This window comes from Chiloscyllium punctatum, chromosome 32, assembly GCF_047496795.1.
Source record: "Chiloscyllium punctatum isolate Juve2018m chromosome 32, sChiPun1.3, whole genome shotgun sequence".
In the NCBI taxonomy this organism is placed as follows: domain Eukaryota; kingdom Metazoa; phylum Chordata; class Chondrichthyes; order Orectolobiformes; family Hemiscylliidae; genus Chiloscyllium; species Chiloscyllium punctatum.
In genome coordinates this window covers 62,100,279-62,123,687 of record NC_092770.1, presented here as the reverse complement: position 1 = coordinate 62,123,687, position 23,409 = coordinate 62,100,279, and the positions used below count along the sequence as shown (strand labels likewise).

Genomic DNA, 23,409 nt, shown 5'->3' with positions numbered 1-23,409 from the left:
GGGTCCTATGCAATCCTGGGATGTTGATCAACATACAGGAGAATAATAGGTGGAAGATTTTACAAGAGCTGCTTCTTCAATTGGAGGTCAGTTCTCTCCTGCATTTGCTGCAGCAGCAAACATTGGAGTGAAACATTTTGGTGATTGGAGGAGTAGCATGACTAGAATTTGAGGCCTAGAAATGTGACAATGCATCTGTGGGACAGGGATTTGAAAGATTATTTGGGAAAACTGCCTAAGAGTGCAGGAGAATGTCAATTGGGTCACCTGGGGGGTAAGAAATTTAGGGGACTGAGACTTAAGCTCCTCAGTGGCAGGGGTCAGTTGGACAGGCCTTCAGCGATGGACTGTGAAGGAAGAGTTGGGCCGACCATATCCTTGGGGGTGCAGTGACAGGATAAGACGCTGGGGAGGGTGAGTGAAAGATGGGTGACTAGAGAGGGGAAAGGTTGAGTACATGACAAGGGGATTAGTTGTGTCAATGACTTTAGAGGGTGAGTGAATATCACGAGGATATGAGGGAGTGATTTGGAGGGGGGTAGGTGTGTGAACCAGGGCTGCAAGTGACTGTGGAAATGGAAGTGAATGAATGCCTGAGGGGGTTGAAGGTGAGTGACTGAGCAACTGGGGTGAGTGAGTTAGGGATGGATGTGAATGACTAGGACGGATTGAACGATTAATGGTTGGGGGAGGTGAAGTGACTGAGTGACTGGGACGGGGGATAGTGAGCAAGTGACAGGGTGTGGGGGAGCGAAATGAGTGAGTGATTGGGAGGAAAATGAGTGAGTAATGTGGGAAGAAATGAGTGAGTGATGGGAATGAGTGAGTGACTGGGAAGTGGGATTAATGAGTAAGTGACTGGGGGATTGGGGGAAGAAGAGCGTATGACCAGGGTTTGGGGGGGAAATGTGTAAGTGACTGGGGAGACATTAGTAAATGGGTGTTTAATTAGTGATGGGGACAAGTGTGAGAGAGACTGGTGAGGTACGTGAATGACAGGGAGTTGGATAAGTAAATGTCCAACTGGGAGGGATTCAGTGATTAATGGGGGGAAATAAGTGAATGTTTGTGGGATTGAGTGACAGGAGTGAGAGTCAGTGATAAGACAAATGGTGAAGGAGTGACTAGTTGAGGAAGCATGTGTATGGTAGAATTTGAGTAAGCAAGTGAATGTTAAGGATGGATGAATACGTGGATGAGTAATTAGGGGGAATCATCCAGCAAGTAAGCAACTGGGGAGCAAAGCGAGAGACTGGAGAGTTGGTGAATGAGTGGGACTGTGCACGATGTATGCCTATCCTCCTTCCCCATCCCCAAAGAAACATATCTGGAAAGCAGGCCACCTACGTCTGACCCCTACTTTCATGTGAATTCCATAGATGCCAATTCAGAGTGCGCCCCCTCTTTACAAAGGGAAAATTGAGGTCACCAATACTTAAGTCAGACTCCCAAGCTCAGCTTTGGTTCCCATCCTTGGTTCCCATGTGATCAAGACTCTGGCACTGATCCATCTCTTTCTAGTTCTACCTCTTTTAAAAAAAAGCAAAACAAATGGCTTTATTTGTTAGCTCTGCTGTTTAGTAATTTTCAAAGTTTTTTTTTAAACCAATTACTCATTTAAATGTTTAACTTGTTGCTTCAGAAATATTTTTGCTGAAATTCATGTTCATTGTTGTGGTGAAGCACATCTTTCTGTATTTTACTCATCAGCCAGAGTGAGAGAAAAGCTGAAATAGCCCCTCATATGAAAAGGTTATCCCATCTCTGATGAAAGGCTGGTTGGGCTTCACTTGGTTTTAATGTAGACATCAGCTAAGAACAGAAACAGAGTTAACAGCAGTGGCTTCCATGATTGAATCATTTGGTAAAATCTAGGCTTATGCTAAAGAATGACTATTTGGAAAAGGTAATTAATAGAAGGTTGGTCAAACTACACCCCGACAAACAATAAGTGTTTCAAGCAAGGAAAAAGACATTTTGAAAGGGAACAAAATGCTTTGTATTCATCTTAAAAACACAGTCATTGAATTTATCCAGTTGTGTTGGGAAGTATACTATTTTGATCAATGTAGTTAGTATGAAAGCTACATTTAAAAACTAGACTGGGAACAAGAACTGGACTACATTATTTTGAAGTGGAGATACAGCACTAGTACAGGGGTTAAAGTGAGGAAGAATTGTTTGTATGTAGCTTAAATGGGCCAGCGCAAAAGGGGTTTTCAGTAGAGACTATCTCAGCAGTTTCATATAATCTGGATATTGTCTGATTTAAGATGCCTATTGTGTCTTTAATAACTCTGGCTAAGGTGACTGTGCCAAACAGAATGTGATTCTGAATGCATGTTATCCTTGTGCAAAACAGTGATTGGACAGTTTGAATGATGCAGAATGTTCCAGGATAGGAAAAAATAAACTGGAAAAAGTAAACTGGGATAAAAAAATAAAAGCATATGCTGAACTTCGAAAATAAACAAATTCTTTAAAATGTGCAACAAGGCCTTCGGCATCTGAAAATGGAGATACATTAGTATTTTTGAGTACAGACATTCTTGTTTGTTTACAAATCCCTTAAAATATCTGATCTTCCAGCCCTATCTCTATTTGCTCTGTTATGCACACTTTTCCTCCACTCCATTAGTGACAAAGCCTTCAGATATCATATTCCAGTATTATAGTCCTAAGCAGGACTCCTTGTGGGTTTTGTAAACTTTGTGAAGTTCATTCATTTAATCTAAAACAGGGTGGGCACAGATTGGACCATGAACCGGCCAAGTTAAACGGTGAGGTTGGGATATCCAGTGCAACTGCAGAATTGAAGAACCACGACGCTTTAAAGGAACAGACAGGATTTAATACTGACCATAGTAATGTTAAAACTGAAGACTGGGAGCAATGCAGTATAGCAGGCGTGTTTCACCTTTTCACATGAAGGTGCACCTCTGTGTTAAAAATGTTATTTCTCACTTACTAGCCCAAAACTAAATGTTGGCCAAGACATATGGGGCGTGGGCTGCTTCAGTACCTCAGCAGTCACAAGTGGGACTGAACACTATGCAATCATCAGAAAATATCTCCAATTTAACCTGGTAATAGAGCAAAGGTAGTTAATGAAGCAGCTGAAGTTGATTGAATATAGGATACCTTATTTAACAGCTCCTAAATAATGCTCTGATGGTAAGAGGACTGGACTCCATTAAACAGTACCATCATCCAGGAATACATTTGTAATTAGTAACACACACTTGGGGTATCGCTGCCATCTGCGGCAGCCCTCCCAAAAGCACCTGCTTTCTGGATTGGCCCACCTGGGCAGTCCATGCCTAGTGAGCACCAGAACGGATAATACATGCTGGCCCAGCCAACAAAGCTCACATTCCATGAATACATATTTAAAAAATTAATAGCAATAACACAAATTTAAGAAACAAAGATAATAATTGGTGAAAGGTTCAGGGGAGATGTCAGAGTTAGGTTTGTTACACAGAATGATGGGTGCGTGGTAGTAATAGTCAAATGCGTTAGGGACATTTAAGCAACTCTTGGATAGGCGCACGGAGGATAGGTTAGTCTGACCTAAGAGTAGGATAAAAGGTCAGCACAACATCGAGGGCCAAAGGGTCTGTACTGTGCTCTACTCTTCTATGTTCCAAAAATTAAATGAAATAACTAACAGGTTATGGAAGTCAATTACTTTATAAGTGCTCAGAACGATAGGCATAATTGTTTTGTTAAACATTTGTATCCCTGCAGTATTAAAAAAACACCCAATATAAAATGGAATAAGAAAGGAGAGATCTTTAGACCCAAGTCTTTGACTAATGGAGATTGTCTTTTGTCTTTAAAATGGGAATAAATACAAGGAGGAAACGTGAACTTAATTATGCCTAGTGGTGCATTATGACAAATCTCCTCCTCCTAGAACTCATTTCACTTCATTTTTTAGTCAGGGTAGACAACCCCTAGGATTGAGACAGGCCAAATACTGCTTCTATTTCCCTTTCAGGAGCTAGCATTATGAGACACAGGGTTAGGTTATGCATGGGACTGCCACTGAATAAAATAAGAATAACTCATATGGACTTTGCTCTGCGTGATCCTGGAGAAATTAGCCAATATTAATTGCCAATTTAAATTAGTTTCTGCGATGTGCAATTTTAAAGTTCACATTGGCAGTACATGAATCTGAAAGCATTTTAGATTAATGTGATGCAGCCTCTGGTTTTGACAGGCTTAGGATGGTTGAAATGAAAGCTGCCTTTGATTAAAGGATAATGTACTCATGTTTATTCATTTTACAATTTGATCTATATTTAGAGAAATTCATTATAAATGCGTCTCATGTTAATAGTACTGTGACCACATTCGTTTAACATGATTACTTGCTTGACCATTCTTGGTGATGTCAGACAGGACTATGAAAACTTAATATTTATCTGTCCTGACAAGGCAAACAAATTGCTCATTTCGTGTCAGTGCTGGGACTTTATTAGGACATTCTGGCATTGTAATTCTCATACTGAAGAACCATGGAAACAGAAGCAATCAATTTCTTTTACGACAGGTAACTTCATAAAAGGGAAGGTACATTCTGCACAGGTCTGACCATGGAATTATCGACAACCTTTGGATTCTCAGGCAAGAACATGACCTCTTTGAGCTGCTACATTATGGGCAACACCAAAGTTTATGGTGTTAGACTGGGTTCCCAAAAATACAGGATTCATTCTCTCTAGTTACAAGTGATCCAACAGTTACACTTCAGATCTTCTTAGCATCTATGTTCCCCAGGAATAAGATTCACTCCTTTTCTGCCCAATACTATTTGTCGTTGTTTACAAGAAGTCAATGTTTGGAATAGATAAAAGCTTTCACAAAGTGATCAAAGTAGGTGTTTTAGAGTTTTAGCTGTTTCACTTCTTGTATTATTGCTCTACTAAAGACAATGGGGTGTGTGTTTGGTCTACGAGGTCACGACTAAGAGAATGGAATCTGAGCTGATTCTTGGTGATTCAACCATCCAGCAGATTTATTGATCCAGAACCTTTTGGTTTGGTGGACACTTTTCTAGTAGATTTGATTCTTCTGCCTCAACTTCAGATCAGTTTACCTAATGGCATAATGACCAGAGTTGCCATGCTTGAGTAAGCAGGAGAAAGCTATTCAGTACTGTGCAGTTTTACCTGGTTAGAATTCCAGTAAATCCTCTGTGCACCCTAAAGATTCCCAAGTCTGTTCTCAGGCTAAATTGCATTTGAGCTCTCTGGGCATGGAATAGCACTCAATAAACGAAAAATGCAAACCAGTTATGAAAATTGCTTTGTGGCTTGATTCAGAGTCCAGCATACATTGTGTTGGATCTGTGTCCATCAGATACCCACCTTAACAAATACAATAATCTTAAATGTCTTAACAACAACTTTCCTTCTAACAGCCAACAGATTTCTGGTACACGACAGTGGTGCAGTAACAAGGCAGTGAGCGGGCTCTTGCCTGGGAACCATCAGCTCCCATCTGCTTTCCTTGCTTCACTTTTGCATCTACTTTTATCTTTCGCTTGTTTTCCTTCTCTTTTCAGTAATTTTTTTCTCCATTTCTGTGCTACACTGGTCAGCAGCACAGGTGTGGCAGCGCCTGGCAGTTGTGGCTTCTCCTGACTATCAAAGGTGGTGGCAGCTAGGATGTTCTCTTAGCAATCGGAGGACAATGGCAGTGAAGACACTGTCCTGGCGATAAGAAACGGCAGCAGCGAAGACATTCTCCCAGCGATAGGAGTGGCCAGTGGCAGCAAGGTCGTTCGTTGGGTGCCTGGCGGTGGCATCAGCGGCAACAAAGCTCCTCCAGTGATCGGGGCAGTGGTGCCAGTGGCAGCAGACTCTTCAAGATGGCGGCGCCGGCAAGGTGACATCTGCAGCTGAAGTGGGATTTGTGGCTTGGTAGCAGAGCCAGGGACTCTTGAACGCAGGATGAGTTTGGGTTCAGCGGCATCAGTGAAGTGGGCCCAATGGTGAAGAAATGGCAACTCCTACATTGGTGGATCTGGTGCAGTGGCAACGAGGCAGAGGTCGTCTTCCTTGAGGCTCGGTGCCAGCATGATCAGGGTCGGGGGAAGAGTGGCAATCTGAACCTTTTATTTGTTTATTTTTCTAACTTACTCCTATGACCTATAATGCTGGACTCTTTACTTTTCTATTTTTTTTGTTTCATAAGAATTTGATCTTAAGTATAAGTATTTGTACCTAGGTAGGTGCTGTAATGACGTGACTGTACTCATTTGACGACATGACAATAAAGCTAATTCAATTCAAAACCAACAAAATTACTTCTCTGCCCAACACTTTCTCACCTTTTTTAAAACCCTCTAACTAACCCATCATACAAGTAAATTGGAAATGTGAGCGTACAAGCCCTTTCATTATTGAGAACTGATGTAGTCTAAGAGCTGATAGGTAAATGGATACACTGTCAGCATAACAAAGGGTTGCATGTTCCTTTTGAGCATTTAAGTTCTAGGAAAATGGCATTTACAGATGGTTAAGGAAGTACCCCACTTGGAAGCAGTCAATAAGGTGCCTAAATTAAAAACAGCTGCACTTTACATATGAGTGGTAAATTTCACTTGTTAGCAAATTTCACTTTTTTTTCCACTTTCCTCCTCTTCCACTGCATAAATCATATCATAGTATAACAGAATTGCTACTGTGCACAAGGTGGTCATTTGGTTCATTATGTCTGTTCTGGCTCTGAGATTTTAACTTATTGTCAAACTCCTGAGTTTACTGTTAACCCTACAGAATATTTAAATAGAAACAATCAACCTCTTAACTGCCTCAATTGAAACTATTTCCATCAAACTCCCAGGTGTGAATTCCATACCTCAAATACTCGCCACGTGAAAAAATTTGGTCTCACCTAACATGTCTCTTTTAAAAGATAGATTGAAACTGTACCTCTAGCTCTTGATTCATTTGAGAGTGGGAACAGTTTCACCCAATGCACGCTGTGCAGAATTCTCATGTTTTTGAAAATGTTTATCAAATTTTCTCTTTGTCTCTCCTCTCCCAAATCCTCTAATCTTTCCTCATAACTGAGATGTCTCATCCTGGAACCATTCTCCAAAACCTAAATTGCTGTGTCTCCAATGGATTCACATCATTCCTAAAGCGTAGGGTACAGAATTGTACATAATACAAACTGATGTGTTATGTAAATTCATCATAAGCACCCTGCTATTCCATTCTATGTCCTATTTGATGATGCCTACAATACTGTGTGCTTTACTAACTGCTCTATCTACTTCACCTGCCACAGAATGATTTAAGTGCATATATATCCAGGTCTCTCCACTGCTGCACATCCTTCAGAATAGTAGTCTTTACTTTACACTGACTCTCCATTCATTTTATATCAAAATGCTTCACCACATACTTCTTTATTTAACTCTCCATTCAGTCAGCAAAGGTGTCAATGTCTTTTTGACATTCTACACTGCCCACCTCGTAGTTAATAATTTTCCTAGATTTTGTGCCAATTGCCAAATCAAAATCTGGATTTATATAAATACTGGAAAAGCAAGAGTTCCTAAGTTCAACATTCTTCAAAAGTAGAATACAGGATGTTTACATTTGAAATCATTAATTTCAGTTTAATATTTGTAGCCTTCTGAAGTCAGTGCATGATTTGATAAGGTAAGTATTTCTGGGTTGGTTCTTATTTATTATGTTTTGATTCAGAGTGTAAGATTATTGCTCAATAGCCTTTCTCTTCTCCAACTTTAACCTCCCCTGCTTCCTATTGTATCATGCTTATCTTGAGTTTAACTAGGTTGCTGTTTCATTGCCTGGAAGGATATATTGAAACAAACTGTCTCCCTTCAAGCCTCCTCCTTTACGTTCAAGTTCACTGTCCTACTTTTCTATTTTATAAACTACCACACCCACTCTTACTGAATCACATTACTCATTAACAGTTCTTTCAATCTTACCTTATTATATACAAACTTAAGGTATAAAAGTGTCATCTGATCACTTTTTTTTATTTACATCTCCTTCTCAAATCTTTTCAATTTTGCTGGTTTCCCTGCACTATTGGCCTTGGCTCTTCATTCAACATTCTCAATTTAAAAAGCTCATCAATTTTAATTTAGAATTTCTTACTTTTTGTCGCTGCTGAATATTGCTCATGGTGTCTGGCTGAAACTCTAGCTTGTCCGTTCGGCAAAACTTCCAATACAGAATCGTGACGATGACGACCACGACGATTACTGGTACCAGAACTGCAACAATGATCCACAGGTTCTTATTTTCATCTGTTGGGGGAGAGGTGGCAATGATTTCCACCGCTATAAAAGGAAAGTCACAAACAAATCATTGTAAGAGTTTTTTTTGGATTCAATCGGGGGATGAGAGCATTGCAAGCAAAACCACTATACATTGCCTTGAACTTCAATGTATCATCTCAAGTATCAATCTCAGAAAATGTGAACTCTATAACAAATCTTCCACAGATAAAAATTGTGACATTATCAGTCTCAGCTTCAGTGCACTTCAATTACTTGGTACTGACTAGTGATGATATTATGAACTTATACTACTAGATAAGAACAGATAGATGCTGTTGGGTTTTACTGGATAGATGAATTTGAGTAATCTACTTCTTTACTAACTACTATTCTGTGATATAAGCAGAACATTTTGGTAAGAGATATGCAAATGTTCTGTCTCCAAGCCAGTTGCACAGTCTGTGCTGTCACTAAAGTCTCAACAGGACTAGTGTAAAATAACTGAATTTCCCAACAGACCTTACTTAAATAAATTCATACTGTCTATTAATCTACATATAAATCCAAAATGCAAAATTCTGGGGAAAACAGAATAGAAATTGATTAAATGTTACTGAACTAGTAACCTCGAGGCCCAAGCAAATCCCCTAGGCCAGGACTTCAAATTCCAACATGGCAGCTGGTTGAACTTAAATTCAACTAATCAATAATATTATTTTATAAAAGTCTAGATTAATTAATTAAGATAAAAAACAGTAATGGTACCATGAAACTGTCATCTGGTTGATAGGTTATCAACCTAATTTGGTTCATTAATGTCCTTTAGAAAAGGAAGCACATTGTCTTTATTTGGTCTGACCTACATTAGACTCTCAGCAAAGTCATCCTTTTACAAATACCTCTAATATGTGGCTTAACAAGCAACCCAGTTGCACCAGGCACTGTAGAAATGGAATAAAAGCACACAGACACCACTAATGATCAGAGTCCCAACAGGTCCTGTTAACTGGCAAAGTCTTCTCTAATAAATTGTGCCGAAACACAATGGTGTACAGATAAAGAGGGAGCTGCCCTGGAAGTTCCCAACATTGAGTCTGGACCCCAGGAAGTCTCCTGGCATCAGGTTAAACTTGGCAAACAAATCTCCAGTTGATCATCATCTACTGAACTCCCTCTGCTGATGAATCAGCACTTCTCAAGGTTGAACAAAATTTCGAGAATATATCAAGTGCGGCAAATACAAATAACGTACCTATGACAACATACTGAGAGATTTCAATGCACAGCTTCAAGAGTGCCTTGATGGGTGGACTGACTGATGAGCTACTGACTGAGCTGGTAGAGTCATGAAAACCATTTCTGTCAGCCTGGGCCTGCAGCAAGTGTGACAACAGGATGGATAATAAATCTATTAAAACTTTTCAATCACTCATCTACAGGTGCAGATCCATTTGCCCGTGACATCATAGATAGGAGTGATCACCACACAGTCCTTGAAAAGATGAGGTTCCATCTTCACACTGAAGATACCCTCCATCTTGTTGCATGACACTACTGCAATGTGAAACAAGTAACTTGAAATTGGGCACCCGCAAGATGCTGCAGGTCATCAGGAGAATTGTATTCAAATATAACCTATAACCGCATGGTCCAACATATCCTTCGTTCTCCCATTTCCAGCAAGCCAAGTGATCAATGTTGAAGAATGCAGGAACTGGAATGTATACCAGGAGAGGTACTTGATGTACATAATTATGAGGTATCAACCTGTTGAACTATAACACTTGCATGTTATAATGCTGAAGCAGCATGTGATTGCCAAAACTAGGTGATCCCACATCCAGTGGATCAGATCAAAGTTCTGTAATGTTGTCATATCCAGTTGTGAAGGCTGGTGGACAGTTAGCCAACTAACCATGGAGAAGGGCCCATAAATATCTCAACCTCAACAATGGAGCCGCATTGCACATCTGTGCAAAAGATGAGCCTTACACATTTGCTTCAATCTTCAGCCAGAACAGCATAGATGTTGTTTCATCTTGGCCTCCTCCTAAGGTCCACAGCATCTCAGATTCAACCAATTTGAGTTAGTCCAAGTAATATCAAGGTACTGCATACTGCAAAGTCTATGAACCTTGACAACAGTGTTGAAGACTTATGATCCAAAATCAGCATCACACCAAGACAAGCTGTTGAAGTAGAGTTACAACACTGGCATTTACCAAACATCATAGAAATATCCTATCCACAATAAGCAAGGCAAATCCAACGCCACCAATTACCACTGCACCGGTCTACGCTCAATCATCAAAGTGATGGAAGATGTACTTAACTGCATTACTGAGTGTCACACATAGTGTAATAACTTGCTCACTCAGCTCCTGACTTTGATATAGTCTTCATCCAAGTGTGGACTAAAGAGCTAAACTAAAAATATGAGGGGTGAGTAACTGCCCTTGATATCAAGGCAGAATTTAACAGAGACAAAAATGGTTGCCATGTTGGAAGAATGTTCAACTCAGCCCTGAGTTATCACTGCAAAAACTGCTCAGAGAAATGACCATTCCCCTATCATAAGGTCCAAAGCAGGGAAGTTCAGTACTATTCACAGCCACTGAAATATTGAAGTAATCTATGACCTTGTACAAGACCTGGACAATAATCTTGTTTGGCTGATAAGTGACAAATAATACTTGTACCATACAAGTGGCAGGCAATAATTATCTCCAACTAGAGAGAATCAAATCAGGTCCCCTTGAACAGTCCACAGATTAAGGTTCCGTAAATCCCCTATTATTGACACTAGAGGATTACCAGTAACCAGAAACTAAAGAACAGGTCAGAACCTGGGAATTCTGCAGCAAGTGACTTGTTTCTTGACACCCTAAAGCCTGCTTACTATCTCTAAGGCAATATTAGGCATTTGATGGAATACTACCAATTGTCCTGGATAAGTGCAACTTCAACAACATAACAACCTCTACACTATACAGGATAAAGTAGCCTACTTTGTTAACATTAAGTTTCTCATATTCAGCAATCATTCCCTCCATCTTTGATGTACAGCGACAGAGTGTACCATCTATAAGATTGAACTGTAGCACTCACTAACTCCTTCAACAGTATCTTTAAAATCTATTACCGAGAAGGACAAGGGTGGTAAATGCATGGGAACTCCTTCAGTTGCAATTTGCCTTCACTGCTTTCACAGTTGCTCGATGTAAATCCCAGAACCTGCTTCTGTTAAAAATCACACAACACCAGGTTACAGTCCAATAGGTTATTTAGAAGTACAAGCTTTTGGAGCGCTGCTCCTTCATCAGGTAGCTAGTAGAGCAGGATCATAGGACACAGAATTTATAGCAGCACTCTGAAAGCTTGTACTTCTAAATAAACCTGTTGGACTATAATCTGCTGTTGTGCGATTTTTAACTTTGTCCAACACCGGCACCTCTACATCATAGCTAATAATACTTCACCAGCTGAACTGTAGCAGTTCAAGACAGTAACTCACTATCATCTTCTTAAGGGAAATTAGAGATGGGAAACCAATACTGGCCTTATCAAAGGCAGCAGCATCCCATGAAAAAAAAATCAAAAACAGAGGTTACCAACTTCCAATTTTTTTTCAGATAAACTAAACATCTTGTTCAAGTGATGTAAATATCAGTTGACACGATTTGAAGAGGAGTAAAGATTATTCTCAGGTCCGAGCCATAATTTCTCCCTCACTATAACTGTCTTGTTAGCTATGTGTGGGTGCAAATTGGATGCTATGTTATCTACATAATGAAGAGTTCAGCAGTAATTCATTTGTTCTAAGATATTTTGATGTTTGAAGATTTGGTACATTTTCATAAAAATGCAAATTCTTTCTTTTAGCCATGATAACGGACTCACATGTTCAGAAATAAAGAACTATACTACAGTTTTGTGATGGAAGTTAGTGCTTTCAAACCAAACCAATCTACAACAGGAGACTATCAATGAGGAAAATCCTGTGGTGGGGAATGCCCCTTCGTTAACAGATTTTTAAGGTCAATCTAAAATTGGTTGTAGAAGAGAAGGTTATCATTGCAGAAAACATGCTTTACCAAACCATAAGGAAAAGTTATGGATTCAACCCCCACCAAAATAGGATTTGATAAAGAAGGCTGATATTTCAGTGCAATTCTAAGGGAGTTCAGTATCACTGAAGGGATACTGAAATTACTGGTGATTATTCTCCCTCAGTCAAGATTATTAAAAACTAGCCTTGTATTTCATCTGAAAGCAGTGGTATCTTGCTGTGCACCAGTATAACAATGAGTGCATTTTAAAAGTAATTTATTAAATATGAAAGTATATTAGAATGTTTTGCCAATATGATAAGCTGCATACGAAACATAAAATTTCATCATTATTCCTCGGTTCTCTACATCATCACTTGGATGACTGTGTACAATTAATCTTCTTCTACCAAAAAAAACACTCATATCTTTTGTGTAAAATCGCAAATTTTCAAATGTTAGATCAAATGAAATCCACAAAAGCGTGATAATGTTTGCAGGTCTCAGAGAATGGCATTCCTCGCAAGGAGCTTTCAACAGTGAAAATCATCAAATTACAAACAAAAGGTCGACTTACACAAAAGGGACCACAGGAAATAGGAGCAACAGTCAGTAAGTTGGCCCTTCAAGCCTTCTCTACAATTCAACTAGTTCATGGCGGATCTCCAACCTTAATATCACTTTTCCACACTATCTCCCTATCCTTGAATGTCTTTAATATGGAAAGAGCCTGAACATACTCCAAGACTGATTCTCCACAGCAACTAGAGTTAGAGAATTCCAAAAATTCATCACTCTCATCATTCTGCTTCCAGAATGCCACCAACCTATCCAGGGAAACATCCTTCATGTATCTACTCAGTTGACTCTTGTAAGAATTTTACTGGCTGGTCCTCTAATAGCCCTGGAGAAGGTAGAGGTGAGCTACAGTTTTTGAACCAGTGCATTCCATTTGATGCAGTTGTTATGGAGGGAGTTCCAGGATTTTAACCCAACAACAGTGAAGGAATGGCAATATATCTCCAAATCAGGATGGGGATAATTATCGAGTGGGGGATATGCCAGACCATGAGGTTACATATTGTGCTTGAATATAATTCCTGTAGATGTGCTGTTTCTGTAATGTAGTGGTTATCATGTTCGCCTAATGCACAACAGGTTCAAAACCGGACAGAAAAAGTAGTCCTCCCTCATGATCAGGCAAGGCATGGTGTACCTGCTTGCTAATAGTAGACAATGGAGTTTGTTATCTACAAGTTGCTCAGTCGCTAGCACTACTGCCTCAGTGCCAGAGGCCTGGGTTCGATTCCAGTCTCAGATGACTGTCTGTGTAGAGTTTGCACATTCTGCCAGTGTCCGTGTGGGTTTCATCCAGGTGCTCTGGCTTCCTTCCACAGATAAAAGGTGTGCAGGTTAAGTGGATTGGCCATGCTAAATTGTTCCATAGTGCCCAGAGATGTGCAGGCTAGGTGGGTTAGCCATGAGAAATGTTGCGGTGGGAGGAATTAAAGGGATACTCTTCGGCGGATCAGTGAAAACTTAATGCACTGAGTGGCTCCTTTCTGCACTGTAGGAATTCTATGATTCTAGATGACTCACAGTGCCTCACATTGTCCCAGTCTTGAATTTCTAGATCTGTTCAAAGTTATCCCATCTTTCATGGTCATATTGTCACATGACACAACACGAGGCATCCTCAACTATGTGGTGGTTTAACCTGAGGGTCAAACAAGGGAGAGTGAGGAGCGTCTTTGATGGTATCACAGCTAGCATGGGAATTGAGCCCACCCTGTTGGTGTTACTGCATCACAAACCAGCTGTTCAGCCAACGGAGTTAACTGACCTCCCACTGGGAACTGGCTAAAGGATATATTTCAGTCAAAAATACAGATTTTCAGTGCAGGAGCTTGAAGAGTTAAGTCCTAGCTTTCTCGGCTTTATGGTTTATTTTTATGCCACAATTTCTGTTTAATTCATTTCTGCTGAATGAATGATGAAACTGGGAAACTAGTCTAAACTTTTTTCATTAATCATAAATTTAAAGCTGCTCGCTTTGTATTTCTGCATTCCATGTAACTACTTTGGTTGGAGTTCAAATTGGCTTACGATGATGGAAAACCAGCCTGACCATTGCTGGTCTGTAGGGAGGTCTGTCTATCTTAGAAACGATCTTGCATTGTCCCTCTCTGAAGCAATTGTTTTATATTCAAAATGGGAACATAATTAAAAATGGAGTGAAAATAAAGCCTGCCTTCTATTTTGTCAGGTCATATTCAGTTAGAATTCAAAGAAAACCAAAAGTCTGCATGGATCAGGATAAGTGGTTGCTTAACAAATCAGTTAAGACTTTGACTTGCAATGTGAGTTGTATAGCAATGTTTTCAAAACTGTAGGCTGGATACATGTTAGTGAAGCCTCTTCTGAAATACAGTGTCCAGTTCGGATCTTCCTGCTATCACAAGGAGACTATTAAGTTGGAAAGGATTTGGAAAAGAATTACCAGGATGTTGCTAGGAATGGAGGGCTTGAGTTATAAGGAGAGGCAGGATAAGTTGGGACCTTTTTTTCACGACAGGGTAGGAGGTTGAGAGGTGACTTTACAGAGTCTTATAAAATCATGAGGGCTATTGATAAGGTGAATGGCAGGTGACTTCTCAAGGGTGTGGGATTTCAAGACTGGAGGACATAGTTTTATAGACAGAGAAGAAAGACTCAAAAAAGACATGAGGTGCAACTTTATTTTTTACAGAGTGTGGTTTGTGTGTGGAATGAACTTCCAGAGGAAGTGGTGGATATGGGTATAGTTACAATGTTTGAAAGACATTTGGATAAGTACATGAACAAAAATGTTTGAAGGGATGTGGGACAAGTGCAGGCAGGTGGGACTAGTTTAGTCAGCATGGACTGGTTGGTACGTGCTGTATGACTCTACGACTATGACCTGATGACAAACCCAAAGAGTGGAGGATGTGCACTCTGACTGATACTGTCATGAACAGATGCATCTACAGCAGGCAAATTGCTGAGAATATTTTTCCCTCTTATTAGTTCCCTCATCATCAGTCATGGACACAGTCTTGCAGCTATGTCCTTTAGCAATCGATCAGCTTGGTCAGTAGTGGTGCTTACAAGCCACTTTTGTTGATGGACACTGAAGTTCCTTATCCAGAGTACATTGTCCATAGTTGCTACCCTCAGTGCTTCTTCTATTTGATGTTTAACATGGAAGAATGCTGATTCATAGATGAGGGGAGGCAGTAATTGGTAATTAGCAGGAGGTATCCTTGTCCATGGAAAACCTGATGCCATGAGACTTCATGGGGCCTGGAGTTAATGTTGAGAGCAATCAGTGCAACTCACACTTAATTGTGTCACTTTCACTTTCATTATCTCTGCTCAGATGATGGAACTGGGACATTGGCTGTAAGGTTTAATTCTGTAAATATACCTCTTTCAGACTATTACTTGAATAGTCTGCGACAGCTCTCCCAAATTTTACACTAACTCAGATATTAGTAAGGAAGACTGTGAGGACTGTTGCCTAAGTTGATGTGGGCAATTTGCACAGTTTCATTCTTTGAGATATATTAAAAGTTTTGATACAACTGAGTGGCTTGTTAGGCCATTAAGAGAGCAATTAAAAGTCAACCACATTGCTGAGGGTATGAAGTCATGTGTGGGCCAAGCCTGGTAAGGATGACACACATCATTCCCTGAAGGACATTAATGAGCCAGTTGGTTTTATTTTTTAACAATGTTTGGCAATAATTTCCCAGTTATTATTAGTCTTAATTCCAGATTTTTAAAAGAAATTAAATTCCACAATGTTTTGTGGTGTGATTTAAAACTGGGTCTCCAAAGCATTACCTGGATCAATACTACTATGTGTGTATGAATCAACACCATCTCGTCTTTGAAATTTGCTGCTTCACAAAATAATTATACTACAATTGCTGGTGGCACGGTGGCTCTGTGGTTAGCATTGCTGTCTCACAATGGGTTCGATTTCAGCCTGGGACAACTGTCTGCATGGAGTTTGCACATTCTCCCCACGTTGGTGTGAGTTCCCTCCGGGTGCTCCGGTTTCCTCCCACAGTCCAAAGATGCGCAGGTTAAGTGGACTGGCCATGCTAAGTTGTCCATAGTGTCTAGGGATGTGCAGGCTAGGTGGATTAGCCATGGGAAATGCAGGTTACAGGAATAGGGTCGCAGGCTAAGTCTGAGTGGGATGCTCCTTAGAGGGTTGATGTGTACTTGATGGGCCGAATGGCCTACTTCCACATGTAGGGATCCTATAATTCTGCTGATTTAAAATCAATGCAAGTCAATTCAAATGTACACTTATTCAGGAATGATAATCTGAGATGAGGCTGCCTGGTACTGGGTTAATGTTAACTGAGAGCCAAGCTAACAATCTAGACTTTCCAACATATTGTCACCTGGAGGTGTATATCTAGAAGTATATTCCCACATTAGCCAAGTGGAAAAGCAAGTAACTATCGTATATCTTACTAAACTAGGATATTTTTCAAATAAATTACAGTATTGCTCCTTGTCAAGACAACATTATTTAATTCCATTTACTATTTAATTCCAATCACTATTTTTTGACACATATTAACTGAGATTCAGTTCACAAAGCAATTCTTTTCATTCAATTCCTCAAGAGGTCAGGCCCCAGGTGTTCCACTCAGTTTGCTTCTTACTTATTGTGTTTGCTGGTTTCCAAACAGGCTCAATTCAGTAAGAATAAAGTCAAATCAGAGCTACATGGCTCAGCTGCCTATTCATTGATCAAGAAGCTGGTAGTGGTACTATGAACCCTGGATCAGCACTATCAACTGTTTTTTCATCAACTATACAGCCAACATGCTATCCATCAAACATTCAACAGATGAAATCATGGCACACTTACGTCGTGCTAATGCACCTTGTATGCGATAGCCAAGAACAATTGCTGCACGCTGTATATCCACTTTGTTGATGAGGTTCGCAGCTTCATTTGCTCCCAGGCGCTCCCCATTCTGCTTCTCCACAAAGTAAATCAGTTCAGTTGGGTTCTCATCACCAGTGATCTTGGTGATATTCACAACCTGCAAAGAAACACGCAGACTATAGATATCAAATACATATTGTCAAAACTGATCAAAATCAGCATTATTAATAGCAGCAAGTTAGTTTGGGCTCATGGCAACAAGTCAAATTAATGATTATAAGTTCAGCAAGAGGGCAGGAATGCATCACATTAAGATGATGAATTAAAAACCCAGTAATATAATGGAAGAAGAAATTAAAGACCTCACTGCATACTTGGTGCAGGAAGGAATGATATGCCTGTCAGTACATTTAGAAAAGGTAAAAGTTGTGCAATATATTGGGAGCAGGAGGGTGCAGAAATGAGGAAAGTATTCTAAGGGTAAATGGGGTGGTGGTGAGACGCTTGGCAGTGCACTGGCTGGGGAAGGCGTGGGAAAGGATCTACATTATACTCAGTTTTTTGGGGAGAGGAAGAGGGGAGTGGAGGAATAGAGGGCTGGCAGTATACTGAGACGGAATGGGGTGGTGGGTATATACAATGTATAAAAATAGAGACAATGACAGTATGTGGATGGTGGAGGAAGAAGAAAGTGAAGAAGTCAAATAGAAAAACGACTGAGTTAGTATGTGGTCTTCCTTCTATAAATAGTTTATCAGGTTTAATTAACATTGCTCACTGTCACTTAAACCGTACTGTTTAGTAGCAAACAATGGAAATGAATGCACAAACTAATAAGTACAGATCATTGAAATGTATTGTTTAACACAGTTTCTTCTATCATGGTATCTTGGTGTTCTGATCTTTAGATCTACAGACACAGATGCTGATCAGTTAATTGCCTAGTGGATGACTGACTTTCTACCATTTCAACTAACACAGGATGCAAACACCATTTTGCACAGAACTCTTATTAGGATTTCCAACTGTCTCAGTCAATAAACTGACTCCCACAGGAAGTCAAACATTCGGACAATGTTGATTGCGTAAGCCAGTTTGTGGTTACCTCCCATTTTCTTTCTCCAGCCCCACTTGACAATATATGGAAGGCTGAAACATTGCAAAACTCAGCATGCCACTGTTAATTATCCTGCTCAATATTTCAGCATTTGACTTTGCTCATCCAAAATAGAAGGTACTGGTTGTAAAATGAGATACTAGTCACTACTGGCTACACAAATTTAAAAATCATAATAAATCTACTAGAGGTCTCACAGATAATATAAACTTTATCTTCAGTTTTGAATTTGGAGAACTTCCAGTTCTTGATAACTTGAATTCAGTGAATAATCTTGCAAATAAAATGCAAAATATAACACCCCTGTTTAAGAGAGGGAGGTAGAAGACCGGATATTATAGGCTACTTAGCTTGCAACTTAGACAAAGAAGAGCCAATACTCCTCATCCTAATGTCCCCTACTACCAGTACATTTGTTTCTTACCCCCCCTACTTTTCAATGGTCTCCTGTTTCATAGTTCCACGGCCAATTAAGGTCACATGTCCTACAGCCCTCTCTCATCCAAGCAAGACGAAAATCAGCAAACTGTTTGGAGGGCTGCAAAGGCTGAAGATCCTGACTTTGGGGTTGCCTTATCGGTCTTGTTTGTAGTCACACATTATTGTCCCTGACTGTGACTAAATCAGAAGACCGTATATTAAGAGGTGTAACCACCTCCTGTAATAAAGTGCTGAGGTATTAAGAAAACACAGCAAAATTAAAGTTAGTGGAAAGATTAGTTGATGGGAATCAGAGGAAATCTCTTCATCATATAAAGGAAGACGACTGATGGAAGGACTAGTCATAAGAATATTATAGCTGCAATAACAGGTGACAAACTTAAAATTTTGCACCAAATAACTCACCTCCTTCTCCGAAACATTGGTCAATTATCTGCAAGGCACAGGTCAAGAATGTGATGGAATAATCTCCATGCCGGATGAGTGAAGTTCCAACAATACTTGAGAAGTTCAATACTATCCAAGACAATCAGAATTTTAACACCAGTCTACTCACAGTAGATCCTGACTGTGCTGGTAATGCACACTTAAAAAATATTTCTATTTTACTCTTGTGGACATCATAGATGTGGACTTTGCTGGCTAGACCAACATTTATCATCCATACCTAATTGCCTTTGAGAACGTGGTGGTCAGCAGCACTAATGAACTGCTGTAGACTATGGGATAAAGGCACATCACCGCGTCGTTCAATAGGGAGTTACAAGAGTAACAATGAACAAATGGTGATAGAGTTTCAAATCAGTGCTGTGTTGGGTTTGACTAGACTTGGGGAGGGGGCACCTACATCAGATGTCCTTGTGTTTCCAGGTGGTCAAGTTTGTAAGTTTGGCAGATGCTGTCGAAGCAGCCTCGATGATTTTCTGAAACATATCTAGAAAGTGGCACATACTGCTCCCATTGTGCATTGTTTGCAAAGTGAGTGAAGGCTGGAGGCGACGGATGGGGTAGCAATCCAAGATGCTGGTTTGTCTTAGAAAGTATCAAGCTTGTTGATACTATTGGAGCTGAATTCCTAAAAATTAGATGGTATTCCATCACACTCCTGGAGTGCTTTGTAGGTGGATGAATTTGAAAATAAAAGGTGCCAAGCTATTCTAAGTAGTTGTGGTTGCTCACGCCCTTATTATCATTGATATAAGTTCTAGGTGAGGACATATCACAAACAATTAATGGATTCTTTGTTATATGAATGGTGAAAAACAATTTCAATTGAGGACCCAGCACCTGTTGTAATCCATTCCGAGTTTACCAAAAAAAAATATTATGACCATTAGAATTGGCTAGTATAAGCAGGGAATAAGGCAATCAAGGTTCTTCATGTTTGATCCTGCTGTTGTACTTAGGTTTAAGTTTTGCTAACATTTGCTATTCAGATTAATTATGCAAAATAACAACCTAGCTGCAGAATAAATAACTAAGGGAATGACCCAAATTTGGAATGACATAAACTTTAGTGACAGTGAGGTGGGCTCAACTGAGTATTTAAGGAAACTTAATAAGCAAACAGGAGTGGTCTCATAGTGTGGGTAAAGTATAGGTTGCTATACAAGCAATTAATTTGATATTTGCTGCTGCAGAATTGCCAAATCATTAGTACAGTTGGCATGCAAGTATATTTGCTTTGTTGATTAATTCCGTTGTCAATTCCCAATTGCAAATAAAAGTTTTTTACAACAGGAGGAAGATAGATTATAGTGATCACTGAAGACTGCTCTTTCACATTGCCTAACCCATGGTGCTTGTGTTTTCATCTTGAGCTTCATGAAGCAGACTTACGATTGTTTAGAAATCTGGACATATAGATTCACAGCATGTATTTCATTGACCTAACAAATCTGAGTGCTCAACTTTCTCTGTACTTCCCAAAGTACTCGACAGCACTTCACAGGCTATTTCTTAATGTGACCCCATTTAAACATTTGAAAACAAATGTGACCCCAGCTGGCAACAGAAACAAACTAGTGATGAAGCGGCTAAATAATATTCAGTGGACAATTAAATTGAGATTAAGATATACATTGTAAAGAAAATTTGAGTTTTTACACACACACACACTCAAACAAACACACAATGCTACTTGTTATTAAGAATTCACTTTTTCCTAACATATAATAATAGCCAGGTTTAATTCACTCTGTCACATCTCAATGGCATAAATTGATCAAAGGAAGAGCAATGTAATTGATGCTATTCATTTTCAGACCATCACCAAACACCACCATCCTTCTGCACCTTTCATCACCAACCACATGCTTATCAATGCAAGAACTGGCTTCTAATCTCTTGGTGCACACGAGGTTCACTGAGTCAGAGATTTTATTAAATGATCTTAAAAGATAAGCTCTGGACTGGGCCACCTGTTCTAAGACTTAATGAGTGGGAAAAAAAATGTGTAAAGATTCAATGGAAGCAGGATGTAGTGGGGAGGGAAAAAAAAAGTCAATGACCTAAGCATAAAACTTGTTTCTCATGGTGTTGGCACCCACCAGGATTCTCCTCACTGATGCAGAGAGAGATGCAGAGAATCAGAGTTTGGGCAGAACCAGACATTAAGGTGGTAAAAACAATGACTGCAGATGTTGGAACTTTTTGCCCGAAACGTTGATTTTGCTGCTCGTTGGATGCTGCCTGAACACTGCTGTGCTCTTCCAGCACCACTAATCCAGAACCAGACATTGCCTGGGCTCAATGCAGTATTGGTAGAAGGGGAGCGCACAATCCCATTTGCTGTCTGTGACCCCATTTCAAACCATGATTGACAGTTTGGGAACTGTTGTGTAAAGGTATTGACAACTAGATTAGGCATCCGTCTACGCGTGCAGCAAGCTAGAGGCACGTGTGGAGAAAAGCATGATAATGCCTGGTCCACACATTCAATATCCTACAAGAATCAAATATAGTAAAATAAAACAAACACATAGATCTAGATACCATCTATCAACCTCTCAGAAAACAAACAGGAAATGACATCACCACAAACCCCAGGAACCCCATCCAGGACAAACAGGAGACAACAGCTTCACTTCACTTGCAGGTCGCCACTGATGATGTTACCAAGCTAGGTAATGAAATGTCGGGATATCAAACCTACAGCTCAGCAAGCAAACCTACACCCTAAAGTAAAATAAAATTTTATTGGGAAACCAAGCAAGCAGACAATAGAACTTCTAAATACAAGACTGAATTTTAAATTTTAGAGATACAGAAAAGGTCATCAAAGTTTACTGAATTAGAAAGCAACTGTCACAGTAAGCTAGTTTATTTAATCAAGTTAGTACTACACAGTGTATCTCACTCAACATAGAAATGTTGCTTATCCAGTCCTTTGAGCGGATTCTGTCATTTAATTAAATCATGGCTGATGATTGTTTTTCAACATTGAAAAGTCTGTCCAGACACAGCCATTCCTACTGCATCCAATCCCTTGTGTTACTTTCTATACAGAAGATACTAGCCGATACAGATAAATTTGTCTTTTATCCCATCTTCAGAAATCTACACAAGTGGAAATTACATGGCTGAACAATACTCTGGTCATTTGTAGGACACTGCCTACCTGGACAGTGTTATTCCCCAAGGTACTGGCTCGCTTCCGACGTCTTCCTGACCCAGTTGCTTCACTGATAAGCTGGGCTAGTTTTCGCTCGAGTTCAGCCTGGAAGGTTTTGTCCTGTATATGGTTGTCGTGCACACCTAGGAGTACTGAGCAGACAAAGCAAAACATATTTGAGATTATTATTCATAGAATTCGTGGCATTCAGTTAGACAGCTGAAATTGATCAGTAACATTATGCGGATACATTTGAAAGTTCCCAAGTAGACATTAAGCAAGCTCGTGAGTTGCAACACCTTTTCCCAATTGAAATGTCCAGGCAACTCAAATTATTAAGGTTTTCTATTATCAAACCCAAGACACCATGACAAGAATTGATTACTCTTCATATGAAGAAATCCTTCCTGAAATGTGTTCTGCACTGTTATGAAGTTGAAGGCATGTACTTTACCTTTAAGAAAAAGAGAATGTTGTTCTGAACTAAGAGATTACAAGCACCTGTGGATACAACTGGATTGCAGTCCCAGAGTGCAATGAAAAATTGAAAATATGTAAAATTTGGTTGTGAAATAGATACCTCAATTTTGGTTGCTGTTATGACAACAATTCAAATTTAACCAGTTTAATTTATGCCCCAGGATACTAAAATCCAATCGAGTTTGAATTTCGCCAACATCGAATCAATGAAACGATGTGACGTTGAGTATGGGGGTATAAAAACGTGGACATTTCGAAAATTGGTCACAGAGCAACTGCTATGGAGACAGAAACTGCCAGACAGTTAAATGCCAGAAATCAGAAAAAAAACCCCTCTCTATCAAAGGCACCTTTTTATGCAAAGCTTATTCGCAGTGAAAAGAAAGAAGACTGCCCAGGGAGATAGCAAGAAAACTGAAGACAGTGGTGAAAACAAAGACAATGTAGCTTTGAGATTAAGCAAATGTAATTTTAATAAGTGTCTTTTTGGAACAG

General features: G+C 39.7%; 1 protein-coding gene across 4 annotated transcripts in view; it reads right to left on the bottom strand.

The window, feature by feature from the left end:
* Positions 1-23,409, bottom strand: part of LOC140458223 (UPF0606 protein KIAA1549) — a 263,349-nt gene that overhangs the window by 58,641 nt on the left and 181,299 nt on the right. For all 4 annotated transcript variants that reach the window (XR_011953457.1, XR_011953458.1, XM_072552494.1 and 1 more), the window contains exons 8-10: positions 22,441-22,586; positions 17,243-17,420; positions 8,154-8,338 (exon numbers count right to left, since the gene is read on the bottom strand). Coding sequence is in view for 2 of the 4 variants with exons in the window: in XM_072552494.1 (XP_072408595.1) it covers positions 8,154-8,338; positions 17,243-17,420; positions 22,441-22,586 (509 nt within the window). In the remaining 2 variants the exon portion in view is untranslated. The remainder of the gene's footprint in view (positions 1-8,153; positions 8,339-17,242; positions 17,421-22,440; positions 22,587-23,409) is intronic.